The following is a 13,701-nucleotide window of genomic DNA, read 5'->3' on the forward strand; positions in this document are numbered from 1 at the left end:
AAAAAAAAAAAAACTGAAAGTTCAGGTAGTTTTCTGACTTATTTTAACAGATTTTTCCGTAATGCTTCAAATATTCTATTTTTTCTTTAAAACAACGGACATATCACGAAAGGAAATAACGAAAATGGAAATTTTTCATTTATAGGGTTGCCGCAATGCTGTACTTTGTTAGCATTCAGATTAGCCTTCAAGTCATGATAAACATCGCTATTTGAGAGTGCTTATTAAATGGCACTGTTACATTTTGTTAATTAAAAGCTTATTTAGAATAACAACTCAGATGTGGTAGACACAATAGATAGCTTGCTATTTCATGTCTGGCGAGGAATATACTCCTATGGTGAAATTGTTTTTACAACTTTTGGCTTTGCAGATTTGAAAAAATGTTCGCGCGATTTTCAGACAGGCAGATGTGTTTTGATCACTCTGGTGATTTGACGTGGGTTTTACTGCGTCAATATTAGAATATTATTGCGGTGTATTATTTTGCTCAATACTTCGAACAATTCTATTCGTTGGCCATATTGTGTGTTCTAGCGGTGAGAATAGTTTTAGGATCTCGTATTATCCATTTAAAATAAAGGCTATTGGATTCCTTGTATCTAGATGTAATGGAGATGCTTAAATTTAGCACCGCTGGTCACATGTAAGTATTGTCGAATATCTTTGTACACGTTAATATACAAATGTATTTTTCTGGTTAATATGCATTTGATAGAGTTCCGATGGTAGCCGATTTAGAATTTATAGAACTTTTATAAAGTTATTGTTTTTGCTCTAACGCATTGTATTCTTGAAAGTCGTTAAAATGTTAATTGCCAACATTTCATATCAACCGGAGATTAATCGTGGTGTGCGAGCAAGACAGAAAAAAAAAAATCACTCAGTTTCTTTTTTTTCTGACAGATTGAAAGTAAACACTTTAAATCTCTAAATAAAAGTATTTCTTGCTGTTATATTTTTTGCGAAAATGCATGGCAGATTGTTAATCTTTGAAAATACAATTAAAATTTTGACAATAATAAGTTTTCTTGAATACCAAGACATCTGGAAACATTCATTACTCCTTTCGGAATTTCATTCATAATAAATATAAATTTAAGTAATTTATATTATTAGGATTGCATCCAACAACTTATTTGCGATTATTGCAAATTTCTTGTAAAAACATTTCGGGTAAAACGAACTGATTAATATGTTTAGCTTAAGTATAGTGATTATTCACTAAAAATCTATGTTGCTATTCCAATGAGCAAAAAATGCGGAAATCACCGGGGGGGGGGGGAGTATGCATCATCTGAGCCAAAAATTCTTCGTGTATGTCAATGCTCTGTTTTTAAACACAGTAAATATGTATGCGGTACTCTCCATCAGGTACATTATACTATGATAAAGTCAGCCGTTTTTTAATGGTATTTTATTTGACTCATTCTGCAAATAAAAATATTCTATTTTTCATGTATGCTTTTCCATGCCACGCCAGAATATGTACGAAGGGATGTCGAAGGAAATATCGAACAGTATCAGCATCAAAATTTGGTGTATATTTAAATCCACTAATTTCCTTGTTGGTACTTTTCGATTATTTTTATTCATCTGAAGGGGATAAATTTCATGACAGTTGCTTGAAGAAGAGCTGTGTAATAGGTAAGTCATCAAGCAAAATTTTCACTCAAAATATATTTGAAATTTAAATACAAATTAAAAAAAAATAATAGTTTTTGAATGATTGACTATTTTTTATTATATTTCATTTTAAAGATAGGATAGAAAAACGAGAATGAAATTTCAGTATAATATATGAAATTGAAAAACTAAAAAACAGCGCTACGAAAAATCAAGAACCAAAAGTTTTGTAAAGACACAAAATTTAAAAACGGAAAAATAGATCAACGGAAAGAAGAGAAATTGAATTTTCGATAAATCACGGGAAATTTATAAACGGAGGAACAGAACTAAATGGAGAAATGGAACTTGTGTTAAGTCACGGAAAATAATTTAACGGAAACTTAATGCTTACGGTAACTTTGCTGCCGGTACTTTATCCGTTAATTTCAGGAAAAAATTTTAACAGTCTAATGTCCTAATTTTAATGTGATTTTTGGGAATGTCGTCGTTATTCTGACGTGAAAGTTTGTACTTTTTTCACTTTTGTGTAAACCTACTTGTTAAACATGCGTTACTGAACAAACTTTTATTTTCAAGACAGACCGTGCATCGCCGGGCCTAGTAGCTTTAAAACATTTTACAAAGTTTGCTCCATTCCTGAAGTAGCGGTTGTTAGTTAAAAAATTGTAAATTAGTAATTAAGTGTTATGCAACTACCACAAGAATGTTGCAAAACCCATTAAAATGCTAATGGCACCTCAACTTATATTTCTTTTTCCCGTATAAATCAAAATGCGAGATTTGTAACAGATATTTAACTAAACTTGGGAATGATTTGGAACATGCCTGAAATGAAATGCTGAAGAAAATACGGCAATCTCTACAAACTACATATGTCTAAGAGCATGCTCAAATTAACTAAATGCTATTCTATAAAATCTAGGATCTTAAGATATTTCGCCGTAGATTTTCAGCATGCCAAATCAGACAATGCTTTTTGATTTTCATATATTCTGAACTAGTAACGTCGCTTCGCGTTGCATAGTCTACATCGAAAATAAAAGTTGCGTCGAGTAACACTTGTTCAACAAACAGGCTTAAACCAATAGAATGCAAGTTTTCGCGTCAGAGTAATGACAACAATCCTTAAATTTCCACATTGAAATTCAGACATCAGTCTCTAAAAAACTACCGTTTGAATAAGGAAACTTTGCAAATAAATTTGACACTTCCCTAAAAATCCCGATTTCTATCAGATTGCGTCTGGCTTGTTGTGAGCTATCTCTATTGTTGCATCGATTTCTGCCAAGAAACAGAACTAAGGGTACACTTAAAAAAGTTTCCTGAAAATAACGGATAAAGTATCAGCAGCAAAGTTGACGTAAATATTACGTTTCCGTTAAATTATTTTCCGTGACTTAACAGAAGTTCCATTTCTCCGTTTTGTTCTGTTCTTCCGTTTATAAATTTCCCGTGATTTAACGAAAATTCTATTTCTCTTTCCGTTAATCCATTTTTCCGTTTTCGAAATTTTCCGTTCATCTACTTTTCCGTTCCTCATTTTCATATGTTTTACTGAAATTTCATTCTCGTTTTTCTATCCAATCTTTAAAATGATATATAATAGAAAAATAGTTAACCATTCAAAAACTATTATTTTTTAAGTTTGTATTTACTCAAATATATTGAGGGAAAATTTTTCTTGATAACTTACCTACCATACAGCTCTTTTCAAGCATCACGAAATTTATCACCTTCAGATGAATAAAAATAATCGAAAACTACCAACACGGAAATTAGTGGATTCAAATATAACACCAAATTTTGATCCTGATACTGTTCGAGATTTCCTTCGACATCCCCTCGTACATATTCTGCCGTGGCATGGAAAAGCATACATTAAAATAGAATATTTTTATTTGCAGAATGAATCAAATAAAATACCATTAGAAACCGGTTGACTTTATCATGAAATAATATACCTGATGGAGAAGTACCGCATACCCATTACTATGTTTAAAAACAGAATCATTGACATACACGTAAAGAATTTTTGGCTCAGATGATGTATACCTCCCCCCCCCCCCGGTGATTTCCGCATTTTTCATTCGTTGGAATAACAACATAGATTTTTAGTGCATAATCATTATACTTAAGCTAAACTTTCTGCAATAATCTCAAATAAGTTGTTGGATGAGATCCTAAACAAATAAATTAATTTATATTTATTATTATGAATGAAACCCCGAAAGGAGTAATGAATGTTTCCAGATTTCTAAATAGTCAGGAAAACTTATTCTTGTCAAAATATTAATTATACTTTCAAAGATTAACAATATGCTATGCCTTTTCGCAAAAAAATATAACAGCAAAAAATTCTTTTAGAGATTTAAAATGTTTACTTTCAATCTGTCAGAAAAAAAGAAAAACAGTGATTTTTTCTGTCTTGCTCGCACACCACGATAATCTCCGCTTGATACGAAATGTTGGCACTTAATGTTTTAATGACTCAAGAATACAATGCGTTAGAGCACAAACAATAACTTTATAATAGTTCTATTAATTCTAAATCGGCTACCATCTGAATTCTATCAAATGCATATTAACAAGAAAAATAAATTTGTATATTAACGTGTACAAAGATATTCCACAATACTTACATGTGACCAGCGGTGCTAAATTTAAGTTTCTTCATTACATCTAGATACAAGGAATCCAATAGCCTTATTTTAATGGATAACACGAGATCCTAAAACTATTCTCACCGCTAACACACACAATATGTCTAACGAATAGAATTTTTTGAAAAAACCCACATCAAACCACCAGAGCGATTAAAACACATCTGCCTGTCTGAAAATGGCGCGAACATTTTTCAAATCTACAAAGCCCAAAGGCGTAAAAACTATTTCACCATACGAGTATATTACTCTCCAGACATGAAATAGCAAGCTATCTATTTTGTCAACGACATCTGAGTTGTTATTCTAAATAAGCTTTTAATTAACAAAATGTAACAGTGCGATTTAATAAGCACTAACAAAAAGTGATGTTTATCATAACTTGAAGGCTAATTAGAATACTAACAAAGTACAGCATAGCGGCAACCCTAGAAATGGAAAAATTCCGTTTTCATTATTTCCTTTTGTGATATATCCGTTGTTGTAAGGCAAAAATACGTTTTGAAGCATTACGGAAGTATTCTGTTAAAATAAGTCAGAAAACTACCTGAACTTTCAGTTTTTTTTTTTTTTAAAGGGTAAGCGAGCCGTTAATGTCTTTTTCCTGAAAAAAAAAAAAAAAAAAAACCGAAAGGTCATTAGAATAACGGTAACAGTATTAGAATAGCGTCAGCTCTTAGAAATTCGCATTAAAATAAAGACAACTGCACAAGAAAAAAACTTCAGTAGAATGTAGACATCTGACGCTGAAAAAATGTTTTTTCAGTGTAAAAACAGTTTTCGGATTCTCCATAAGAGTAAAGACCACAGTCCCTAAAAAGTCCCATTGAAATAGTAGCCACCAAAACTCTCCGTTATAATACAGATAATAATCCTTAAGATTCACATTTAAGGATAAGGGTTTTCATTTCTAAGAAACACTGCTAAAAAAGGGTTACACTTTTAAAATAACTTCAATAATCTCTAAAAATATCGATCTGGATCAGGAAAAGTATTCAGACATCCTTTTTTCAGAAGGAGAGAAATTTCCAAGATAACACCAACATTGTCTTTTAAACATCCTTCAAATTGGAAAAAGGGTTTCAAGGAATTCCTTTAGAATCGATTCATTTCTATGTGTCCCAATTTGCATAACTACGCCAGTTCCCCAAAACTCACATTAGCATCAACCTTTCTATCAGAAAGTGAAGCAAATCCGAAAGCATCTATTACATAAAATTAAACTGTATAAAAATCTAATATTTTCGTTCACCTCACCCCAGCTCTTAGCGTGTATTCTTAAAAGGGAACGACGCGATCAAGGAAATTAATTTCTTCAGGAAATATGAATAAGGAAAATGAATTCAGAGATTTTAATTTGTGGATAAATGTTAAATAATAACAAGAGATAAAAGGAAACCTGTCGAAAATCAAAAATGTGCTACTGACAAACAATTATACTGAACAAAAGGAATGATTAAAACATAGACTATTGTGGCCCCAGGATCATTTCATGAACTTAAATCTTGCACGGGAATTGCAGCGGTTAACCTCCTGTTAAAGACAAAATTCAGAAGGCGTTTTAAATAGAGGCGACCGAATTTCTGATAACCCAGGCTTGCAACAGGCATATCTTATAATGTCCAAGCATTGTGGGGCACTAAACAGAAAATTAATAACTGATTGCAGTTAGCTTGATACATAACTTTAGAAAGTTATTAAAGTATTTGGAAAAAAAGAATAAACATGCAACATACTGTGCATTTACGTTATAGGACTTTTAAGCTGTAGCTACGGATTTTTTTCAAACAAGAGGGATTGTTAAAATGAACGTCGACTATTAGTAAATTTTAAGGAACTATTTCTCCCTGTTCGTGATGTAATTTTGCGGTGCATACTACTGGCATCTAACATGCCATGTTTTCTTTAAAAATCTTTAGTTAATTTTTTACTTTCTAGTTAATTTGAAAAGTTCTTCCAAACAGTGGTCAGACTAAAACTTAATGTACTGATATTTTTTTCTTTTTTTTATATGAATTGATACCGTAACCCACGACTTTTATTTCAACATCGAAGACCATCTATTTTATTTTCTATACATGAAATCAAATTGGCCTGTTTTCTGTACTGATTCATATTTATTCTCCTAGATTAAGAAAAACAACATATTTAATAAGAATTATCACTTAAATTAGTTGGTAAAACACACTTAAATACACTGAAATTCCGAAATGAATTACCACAAATTACGTGAAATGAGGAGCTGTTTTCAATTTTTCTCAAGTGATTAAAATTGCCAAATTTTATTAAGCAGACATTAACACCCTATATTTCGAAAACGAGAGGATCAGGGCACATAATTTATGGGTCAAAAACGTCTCGATGTGCTCTTTGGGGATTCCCTGTTTAATTTGTACCGTACGTGTGTTTCACGAAGCGGACACTAGTACGTCTGTTTTTTTTTTTTTTTTTTTTTTTTTTTTTGCTATTTCCTTCTATCTTCCACCTTACTCCATCTCTTATCGATAAACTTTAGTTTGAAGCACAGGAGGGGGCACCCCGTCTCTTGCTGGGCGTCAATCCAGCTTGGAGTTTAACACCTTGACAGTATACCTGACACATGTATAATCTGAACTCTGGCGACAGTACTGAAATATTTATAAGGAAAAGGGGGGACATTTTCAATTCAACGTCACATGAATAGACTGAAAGGAAAGGAAAAGCTAGAATTTTATTAATTTACTCTCAAACAGAAATGTCTAGATATTTTTTCAGCTATGCTTCTTGCTAATTATCTTTGCTTCAATAGACGATAAATATCCAATCTAAAATCTATTTTCAAGAATGCTAATAACTTACTCGTATTCCTTCGTTAATTTAGGTCATTCTTGATTTTAAACCTTGGGGAAAAAATCTGAATGGGTAATATTTACGGACTTTCCAACGAGACTCTCATACTTCAAAACATGGTTACAAATCAGAACGCATTTTCAAGCATAACAGCTGAAGACATAACTTTTATTTCAGCAAATTGTAAAGCCAACCTCGGGCAGTAATACAAGCCAATACTCTATGGATAAAGATAGTCCACATTTGATTTTGCAATACATATAGCAGCTGCCCAACTGGATCGGATCAATATCCAAAATGAATTAAAACTGCCTTTGAAAATATCCCTGACATGCTTTCTGAATGGAACTGAGGCCTGGAAAGCTGCTAAATTGATATTTTAGTGGATATTATCCTTCTATCTATGTATGTTAGAATCTAAGTCATTGCTGCCCCTGTTGACAAACAGAAAACTGAGGGTCAAACTCATACAGGGTGTATTAAAAAAGATTCGTAGACTTTAAAACGGCATGACAGTGATACTTCCAAGATTGGTCTTCAGAGGACAGACCAGTCACAAAGCAGTATCATATGATTAATTTATTTAAATTTGTTCGCTTCTGTGTCTGTAGTCTTATCTCCTCTGTGCTCAATTTCTACCAGGTTGATACTGGTGTACAGGGGCCGGATATTCATGACTTCCTGAGAGGGGCAGCGGTCCCAAAATCATCGTAACCCACCGTACGCGACATTGGGGAACATTGCAGCGGCATTGGGAGCAACTAGGGAGTGAAGCCCATTAGTTCTTTAAAGGGTGCTTGGTGAGCGGAGGTCAAATCTCTAGGTAATGATTAACACGTTGAGCGCTACGCGTATTTCTAAGACAATTCCGTTCAGGCCACGCGCGCCGCTTCGATTGAAGAGCTGGTATTGAAGGACCGGTGTTTCCGATCGCAGTAGAACATAGTGTACGTTTGGAACGTGATACCTATAGTCATTGATTCAACACGTTACGCGCCAAGTCTGTTTTGTTTTCCTTACCGCTTGGCCCGTCCATATAAGATTTCTTCGAAATGGATGCGTGGCCGGTGTTCCCTTTGCGACAAATCATTTCATTACAGTTTTTGGCCCTGAGCGTCAAAATGTCAGTCCGAGAGTGTGAAAGCGACAGCAGCAGTGAAATTATTTTTGCTAGAAAACGGCCTAGAATGGATGTATTTTTATCCTCTGACGAGGAGGAGGAGAGTGTTGAAGAATGGCATGACCCGAGGGGCAATCAGCCAAAGATTGTGCCATTTACACATCCTTCGGGGTTTGTAAGGGAGCATATAGGATCAGATATAGCCGTAGAAACCAGCTATCAATTATTTGTGCCGGATGAACTGATCGAGCAAATTGCCGAACAAACAAATTTATATGCAGCACAGAAAATAGAAACTGGATACACGCAGCGCTTGGCAAAGTGGACAGAAACAAGTACGTCTGAAATAAAGAGGTTTTTTGGACTCGTCCTATGGATGGGATTAGTAAAATTGCCGGCCATACATCACTATTGGTCTAATGATCCTGCCTATTTGCAAGCGTTTGCAAAAGCGGTCATGTAAGGAACCGATTTGAATTATTACTAAGAATGCTACATTTTGTAGACAACGAAAAAGATAATGGTTCCAATCGTTTATATAAAATACAACCAATTATAGACATTTTGGAGACCAATTACACAAAATATTACAATCCGACCGAGGACATATGTATTGACGAATCCTTGATTCCATTTCGTGGCCGCATTGTATTTAGGCAGTATTTAAAACAAAAGCGCCATAAAAATGGAATTAAAATATTTAAGTTGTGCTGTGGATCGGGATAAACCTATGCTCTCCGCGTATACACAGGGAAAACTTAAGAAAAAGAAAAAACTACGCCCACTAATATTGTAATGTCTCTTTGCGAAGATTTGTTTGATAAGGGTCACACGCTCTATACGGACAATTGGTACACAAGTTTAGAATTAGCCGAAAAATTAGTAAAAACATTCATTTAGTGGGAATAATACGTACAAATCGAAGAGGAAATTCGCACCAAGTGCTTTCAACAAAATTAAAACGAGGAGAAGTAATAGCAAAGGAAAATAACCAGGGGATAACTATTTTGAAGTGGAAAGATAAGAAAGACATCCTAGTTCTATCGACAAAGCACTCGTCAGAAATGGTGAATGTTGAATGCCGATCAGGAGGCCAGATCAAGCCACAAATTATAGTAGATTACAACAGACAAAAGTCAGCTGTCGACTTATCCGACCAAATGAACGCCTACAACAATCCATTACGCAAGTCTCTAAAATGGTATAGAAAACTAGCTTTCGAATTGTTATTAAATACTACGGTTGTAAATAGTTACATTCTATATAAAAATATTACGAGGCAAAAATTTAGCATTACCGAACTTCGGAAAAAATTAGCAGTCCAACTTACAAGTTGTGAAAAAAAAAGACATTCCACCAAGCAGAATTGCAAGAAGATTCGGAAAAAAACACAAACTCGAAAGAAAATCGGGAAAAGTCTCTGAAGTTCGAAATTACTGTAAATTATGTTATGACAAAAATGTAAGAAAAGATGGTAGAGTGATGGCAAGGAGAAAGACCAAGCGTGTTGTAACATTTTGTGATACTTGTGAAGGAAAACCATTTTTATGTTTGCCATGTTACAATGAATCCCATTAATCCTGCAATGATACCAAATTAACTAAATTTTAAATAAATTTTCTGTAATTCCGTAAAATAGTGTAAAATTTTATAGTTCTCATGTTACACGCTGTCAGCCACCGATGGGTGACGCGGCCTAAACGGAAAGTCTTGTGTCAGCCACCGATGGCTGAAATGGCGCTCAACGTGTTAAATCTGGCCACTTTGTATGGTGGTAACGGGATGCAATCGAAGTGTCGGTGTCGTTCATTGAAATGTTTGGGACGCATGTTCATCAGCGAGGATTGATGCCTGTGATCAACCCATTGATTTCCTTTTTCGGAATTGAAAAAAACTGCAAACCTCTCAGCTTCTAGCTAGACTGAACAATATAACTTGGATAATATATAACACTCAGAACTTAACTGTTTGAACATTAATTTAAAAATATAATTTTCTAACGTGATACGAATCGATTGCTTAACATAAACTTAAAATTGCCGTGGTAAGGATAGTTTTTAACTACGCCAGGAGGAAGGGAGCATAATTTGGAAAGGTTTTATCTTTCAGGGTCGTCGATACTATCTCTAAACAACTACTAATTTAAAGAGAAATCTGCCAATACATTGCTCTCAATAAGTACTCAAGCACCTAATTTGTGAGAGATAATTTAAGAGCCTTTTATATGCAAATTTTATTATTTTCAAGTAATACCTTCACTTGCTTAACCCTTAACAGGGGAGGTGCGGTCTCACAGACCGCTCAAAAGTTCACCCGATCACCTCTATTTCATTTTGTGACTTTGAACACCCCCCTTACTTATCAGTATCTGTAGGCGAGATTGCAACTCCCCTTCAGTGCTACTATCTTCGGCAGTAGTAGACATTAGGCTCTTAACGCTAGAGCCGCGGATATAGGTACATTTATCTTACTCGCGTTATGCGGAAGACATGCAAAATATTCAGGATGAGGTTGAGAGTTGTTTGAAATGTTCACAAACGTTACGAAATTATTTTCTAGGGACAATGAAGGCTGAATAAGTAATCGAAATACGACGCGAAATACTAATAGCTAAAGTTCTGCCAAAGTTTTCCGTAACTTAAATTACTCAATTTTTTTGAACTAAAATGTTGTGTGCATTTTAAAGAACTAAAATGAAATCATTAATAATAGATTCATTTGTATTACGAATAGTTATTTACTGCAGCATCTGATTTTCTTAATTACACAATTTTTAAAAAATTTTTTAAATAAAGTGGTCTCAGACCTCACATTGCCTGTTACGTCCTACTTTTTCACCTCCCCTGTTACGGGTTAAATAAATTATATACCCATTTAAAAATTTAAAAAATAACAAGGAAATATTCTTTTTTAAATGCCTGTATCAGTCCTGTGCGCACACACTATAACCCGACCTCGGTCCTAAAAAGAACACATTTTTGCATTACAAAAACTCTAAGGGTAACCTGTTTGTCGCATTTCCCATAACCCGGCTTAAGAGCCATTATTTTGAAGTTCAGACAAGGTGTGGCAGTGACCATTTTTGATTTTCCTAATTTTTTTATATGTCAAAGTAAGTCGTGAGAAGTGAACATTCTGAAATTTTTAGCCTTCCAAAAAATTTTTTTCGCTCGTTAAAAATTCCTAAAGTTTGACGTTTTGCAGCGCTTTTTAGAAAAATTCTAAAAGTCGCATTTCAGTGCGCTTTAGCTCTTTACAGAAATACCACCCCACGGTTATGTTTATATTAATTGGTTGTACTGTATCTAGTGATGACGACTTCATAGTTATTTTGGTTGGGGGTTGTTGCTTTCTTCAGATAAGGGGTCGCATAGAATGGATTTTATCCGTTTTCGCGCAAGTTGAACCTGCGTTATTTCTCCCAAAAAGCCACCCCCCGAAAAAAATGTAACATATACTGAAAGTTTATACTATGAAGAGAGTAAATGACACAAAATTTGTTTGAGGTTTAATTTTTTTAGGAGAAAAATGCCCTGATATTTTTCAAATTATCAAAAATTGTGCTTTTTTGATCACAATTAACTCAAAACAGCATCACTAGAAAAAAAAAACCTTTTATATATTATGGTACCTGGCTATGTGTAAAATATCATGAAAAAGAAAGCAGCATGGGATCTCTTGTTTTCCAGAAAATATTTTTTTTTGTAGCTCATTTTATGCGTTTTCTCGTACGTAAAACGTGTGTCCAGTATGCAGATTAGATCTTCTAAAACCTTAAGGATGTAGTAAGAATGTATATATGTGTGTATAGAGAAAGAAAAAGACTAGTAATACTTTATTTTTCTGATTTTTACAAATTGATGTTATATTAATTGCAGGTAACTCAGAAAACGATACAGACAAAAAACGAACAAAATTTCCGTTTTTTGTCTGAATTTCAAAATAATGGCTCTTAATACTCGACCCCCCTTTCAATTCACATTACATAGTTTTCGAAACCCTACTAGTATGCTAAATTTTCCATCTTTAAACTCAGATCTCATGTCAAAACTAACAGTCATTTCAAAGCAAGAGGTAAAGTGTTCATATTACAAAAAAAAAGGGGGGGGGGAATGCAGTAACTAATCGTTTAAAATAGAAAGAAAAAATCTGGAATTTCAAATGATATCTATTTAAAAAACTGAATATATTGTTTTTGTCGCTTGCAACGGAGGAATTCTGAACATTGTATATTTTCTATCTTTTATTTTGTTATTTAGGTTTTGAGATTTTACGTATACACAAAAAGATCCCGGTGCAGTTCATTTATCTCTTAGTCCCCCGATTCACTAGTTTTGCTTTCAATTTGGTCATTCCGGGTAACATTGTTAAAATAATTGACTTTTTACCTTTAAAACTCCTTCGTATATTTGCTAATTCAACTCTGCCGCATTTGTAACTTTACGACCTCGTGTATTTCAAGTTAGTTGACGACCCGATTTCTTTTTTCTTATATTTTAACGAATTCTACAATTACTGGTTTTGTCATTGTTTTCTTAATTATTTTTGTATTGTTATCGCTTTCTTGTGCTTCTTCAATCTTTGATTTTTTTAATTGAATTTTAATTTACACTTATTTTAATCTTTTTTTGTGCTTTACCGTTTAATTCTTGTTGGTATTTTTATATAATTCTGGTACATATTTCACTTCAATTTTTTCCCCTAGATTTTTGTATTTTTTCAATTTATATTTGTTTATTTCTAGCATTTTAACTTTTTTTTTCGAGTAATTGTTAAGCGACTAGTTTAGTTCTTATGCAGAAGAGCCAGTTTGAATTCCGCTTACGTTCTCATCAACTGACCCTGATTTTCATTCATCTTTGATCCGCTGTTAAGTAATTAGGGAATGCAATTCCTGTATACCGAATGCCGGCATTTCGAGCAAATTTGCAATTTCAAAATATCGGTATTGCTGAGGTAAAATTCCGGCATTTTCGGTATTAGCTAAAAATCATAAATAGTTTCAATTAAAGAATTTTCAATTTGACTTATGCATTTAAAATATAAGAAGAAATGAAATCTCTTTTTCCATGATACAGAAGCAAAATTATTGTATTGCTGTGACAATTTACCTTAAAAAGCACGAACTAGTAGAATATCATTAAACAAAAGTAGCGGAGAGATTTGAAAATGATATTGTGATTACTAGATGGTGCATTGTGATTACTAGACTTGCATTTTTTGTGCTTTTGTTCACTATGTTTTTATTATTTCTATTTCCCTGATCGCTTACTTTAGAGTGTGATTTTTCAAATTGTTAGGTTTAACTTTTGTGCTTTTTGACCTTTTTTTCGCTTCAAACTTTCAATATCTTAAATCGGCATCCGATTTTGAAAATTTTTGCAATTAAAAGTATGCATCTAGGACTAACGATCGCGAAAATTTGAGGTCTTGCTGGTTAAACCAGAACACCCTCTAGTGCCT

General features: G+C 33.6%; 1 protein-coding gene across 1 annotated transcript; it reads left to right on the forward strand.

Moving 5' to 3' along the window:
* Positions 1-8,239: 8,239 nt before the first annotated feature.
* Positions 8,240-8,701, forward strand: LOC129234536 (piggyBac transposable element-derived protein 4-like). The gene has a single exon (XM_054868554.1). It carries the CDS (start codon positions 8,240-8,242, stop codon positions 8,699-8,701), a length of 462 nt encoding a protein of 153 aa, XP_054724529.1.
* The last annotated feature ends 5,000 nt before the right edge of the window (positions 8,702-13,701 follow it).

This window comes from Uloborus diversus, chromosome 1, assembly GCF_026930045.1.
Source record: "Uloborus diversus isolate 005 chromosome 1, Udiv.v.3.1, whole genome shotgun sequence".
Taxonomy (NCBI): Eukaryota; Metazoa; Arthropoda; class Arachnida; order Araneae; family Uloboridae; genus Uloborus; species Uloborus diversus.